At 29.7% G+C, this 3,831-nt stretch overlaps 1 protein-coding gene across 1 annotated transcript; it reads left to right on the top strand.

Annotated features, from left to right (window-relative positions):
• The first annotated feature begins 6 nt into the window (after positions 1-6).
• Positions 7-2,933, top strand: LOC126910363 (uncharacterized). Its single transcript, XM_050692873.1, has 2 exons — positions 7-1,726; positions 2,029-2,933. The coding sequence occupies exons 1-2, from the start codon at positions 745-747 to the stop codon at positions 2,931-2,933; spliced, it is 1,887 nt and encodes a 628-aa protein (XP_050548830.1). The 5' UTR covers positions 7-744.
• Positions 2,934-3,831: the final 898 nt, after the last annotated feature.

Here is a 3,831-nt window from a genome sequence, read left to right as displayed (position 1 = left end):
ATCTTATATATATAAAATCTAATGTCAGATTTTTGTCCGCGATGGACGCCGAAACTACTGAACCGAATTTTATGAAATTTGGCATAAATGTGCGATTAGGTCTAACTTAGAACATAGGATAGTTTTTATTTTGATTGATGGCCTTATTTATTTTTTATAATATAAAATAAATAAATATAAATAATTATTTTCTCATAGATGGCGTTATGAAACGGTATTAAAGTTATGTAAGTGTCCAATAGATAGCGCCTGTCCACGTGTATTTTCTTTCAATAATTGTAATTGTAATGACAATAGAACGATCAAGAATCTTCGCGACGGATAGGCAACCAAAATACATATATGCACGAATATTCTCGATCGGCCATAAAAAGAATATTCTAGACCCACTACACACTATAAAACGGCGCAACATAATTATAACGATATATATTTTGTGTTTGTAATAATTTGTGATCTCTGCTAAGACACGTTAATTTTTTTGTAAATTTTGCGTATATATTACTGAATAACATCGCGCAAATTGATTTGGATATTGATTAAGTAAGTTCGACTTTATTTCTTTTTATCTTTTGTATGTATTTAATTATTAATTGAACATATTTATATTTATTTTAAAAAAAAATTATCATAGTTCAAATAATACTTATAATAGTAGTATTATAAGTATTATTATAATAATTTTATGTTATTTTTTCATCGTAACCGGTTCGAAATTTATTTATTTAATATTTTTGTAGTAAAATGCCACCGAAAAAATCGAACCTTTCCGCGAGTAGTAGAGAGGCACGGCGCAAACGTGCAAAAAGAAGTTTTCGGTCAGCACAGCAACATGAAGAACATGAAAGACAGCGAACCAGTCGCGAATTACAACTTGGATCATTTGTTCGTCTTGCCTTTGAATATGCACCGGATATTAATTACTCTGCGCATTCTTTAATTTCCATCGGTGAAATGAACAAAGTATGCCAATATTGTCAGGCGTTGAAATTCCCCAATGAAACACCTGGACTGTGTTGCGCATCAGGAAAAGTTGTACTGGAGCCGCTTCCATCTCCGCTGGAACCTTTACAATCACTTCTTGCTGGCCAATCTGATGATTCAAAATTATTTTTGAGCAAGATTCGTAAGTTTAATTCTTGCTTCCAAATGACGTCTTTTAGGGCAACAAAAATTTGTGATCTCACATCCGATGGTAATTACTTCGAATCTACATTTAAGATACAAGGTCAGGTTTATCATCAAATTGGGTCATTGATGCCGATGCCTGATACTGAACCGAAGTTTCTGCAAATCTATTTTATGGGAAATTGTGAAGAACGCGTATCAACCCGCTGTGTTCATAATTTTATTGAACGAGCAGATGAGAGAGCAATTGTGGAATCATTGGAAATTTTTTTAGAAAATCGAAACCAACTTATTCAGTTGTTCAAACGTGTATCGCCACAATTATTAAACGACAACTATCAAATTGTTATTAAGGCTGATAGAGTACCATCAGGAGAGCATGCTGGAAGGTTCAACGCGCCCACCGTAGACGAAGTAGCAGTTATTATGGCCGGTGATCCAGCTGACAGCCGAGCCATCAAAATTACACGTCGAGACAACACCATAAGCATAATTTCAGACACTCACCGTTCCTACGATGCACTACAATATCCGCTGATATTTTGGGCAGGACAGGATGAATATCACATTAATATTAAACAGCGTAATTCAACTACTGGTAAAATATCAAATTAAATATTTTTTGCCTATTTTTTATTTTTATTTTATGGTATTAATATTTCAATTTTTGATTATATTAATTTTTTTTATATAAAATTGAAATTCATTTCTAATTTTTCACATTTTTATTTTTCATTAAATTAATTTCACTAAAATATATTTATTAGAAAAATTAATTTTGTATTTTTAAATTTTTTTTTTCAATTAATTCCATATAAATTTACTTAAAATCAATTAAAAATGTTCACACTTTTTTTTTAATTTTTAATTATTAATGCTTAATTTATTATGAATTTTTAGGTCGTGAAACAAACAAAAAAGTTAGTTCAATGAACTACTATGCCCATCGATTGATGATAAGACGTAATCAGGATAATTATATTCTTCGATATCGCCAGCTATTCCACCAATATGTTGTCGATATGTACGCAAAGATTGAAAGTGAACGTTTGCGATATATTCGATTCAATCAGGCTAAATTAAGATCAGAAGAATACATCCACTTACGAGATGCTATTAATGGACATGTCGATGAACAAATAAATATAAACGATATAGGTAATGCATTTATTTTACCCTCGAGTTTTATTGGTAGTCCACGGCACATGCAGGAATATACACAAGATGCAATGACTTATGTACGTCATTACGGCCGTCCAGATTTATTTATTACATTTACATGTAATCCGAAATGGGAAGAAATAAAAAATCTGCTATTACCAGGCCAACAATCGACACATCGTCATGATATTACTGCGCGCGTGTTCAAACAAAAATTAAAATCATTGATGAATTTCATTGTGAAATATTCGGTTTTTGGTGAAGTACGTTGCTGGATGTATTCAGTCGAATGGCAAAAGCGCGGTTTGCCCCATGCACATATCCTGATTTGGCTTGAAGATAAAATCCATCCAGAAGAAATTGATCAAATAATTTCTGCCGAAATTCCAGATCCATCAATCGATCAGGAATTATTTCATATTGTTACCAGTCACATGATTCACGGACCCTGTGGTGTTTTCAACATGATATCTCCATGCATGGAGGATGGAAAATGTAAAAAAAAATTCCCAAAACAATGTATTAATGATACTATTACAGATATTGACGGTTATCCATTGTATCGACGTAGAAACGCTGAGAATGGTGGCCACACATTCACGATGCGAATGTCNAAATTTAAACGTTTAATAAATCTTGTTTAAACGTTAAATTTTAACATTGTAATTTCAATTAAATTATAATATTTATTAAATAGTTTTGATTGACAAATGCTGTCTGGGTTATGACAATTTTAATATAAACAAGTATAGAAAATATTCCTATTTTGTAAACTAAATGTTTTGAATTATAATAATTATGACTACAGTTGATAAACATATAAAATATAATCGATTATTTCAAAAATAGTAATATTTTGTGTGGCCAAGGAATAAAAATGTAATAACGCAAAATAGATGATTTTTTAATACACGGTTTTTTAAAAATAAAATTATACAGTTTTTCAAATCTTTGACAGGACTAATAAGATGCGTAATTTTTTTAAGCTTCTATTTGAATTTTTAATGTATCGAAATTTTTCGAATTGTTTACTTTGGGATTACCAATTGATAAATAAAACTAAATATGCAAGCATTTATGCATTAAAAAACTTTAGAATGTGTACTTTTAGTATAAATTAAAAAAGTTTTTTCTAGCGATTTAATTAAAAAATTTATTTTAAAAAAACATTTAAAGACAAGCAATTACTGACAAAGAAAAATCAAGTGGCTAACATTAAAAAAATCACATGATACCTGATTGAATTTTTTTTTTTAGTTAAATAATTTACATTCGTGAGTTTATTTGATATAACATTCGTTAACGTTTTAACAGACGATTNTTTAAATTCGTGAGTTTATTTGATATAACATTCGTTAACGTTTTAACAGACGATTTTTAAAGAAAATCTTCAAAAAATCCAACCAAAAAGTATATATAATCAGATATAAAAAGCATATATACTCAAAATTAGTAACAATCGATTATTCTTATGAAACGAATAAACGATTTTAATTTCGAGTAATTTTTTCGAGAGATTCTTTCGATTATATCCATTACTAA

The sequence above is a fragment of the Daktulosphaira vitifoliae genome, unplaced genomic scaffold (assembly GCF_025091365.1).
Source record: "Daktulosphaira vitifoliae isolate Bord-2020 unplaced genomic scaffold, ASM2509136v1 Scaffold_1, whole genome shotgun sequence".
Taxonomy (NCBI): Eukaryota; Metazoa; Arthropoda; class Insecta; order Hemiptera; family Phylloxeridae; genus Daktulosphaira; species Daktulosphaira vitifoliae.
Note: the sequence above shows the minus strand (reverse complement) of the source record. Positions and strands in the feature narration are given on the sequence as shown.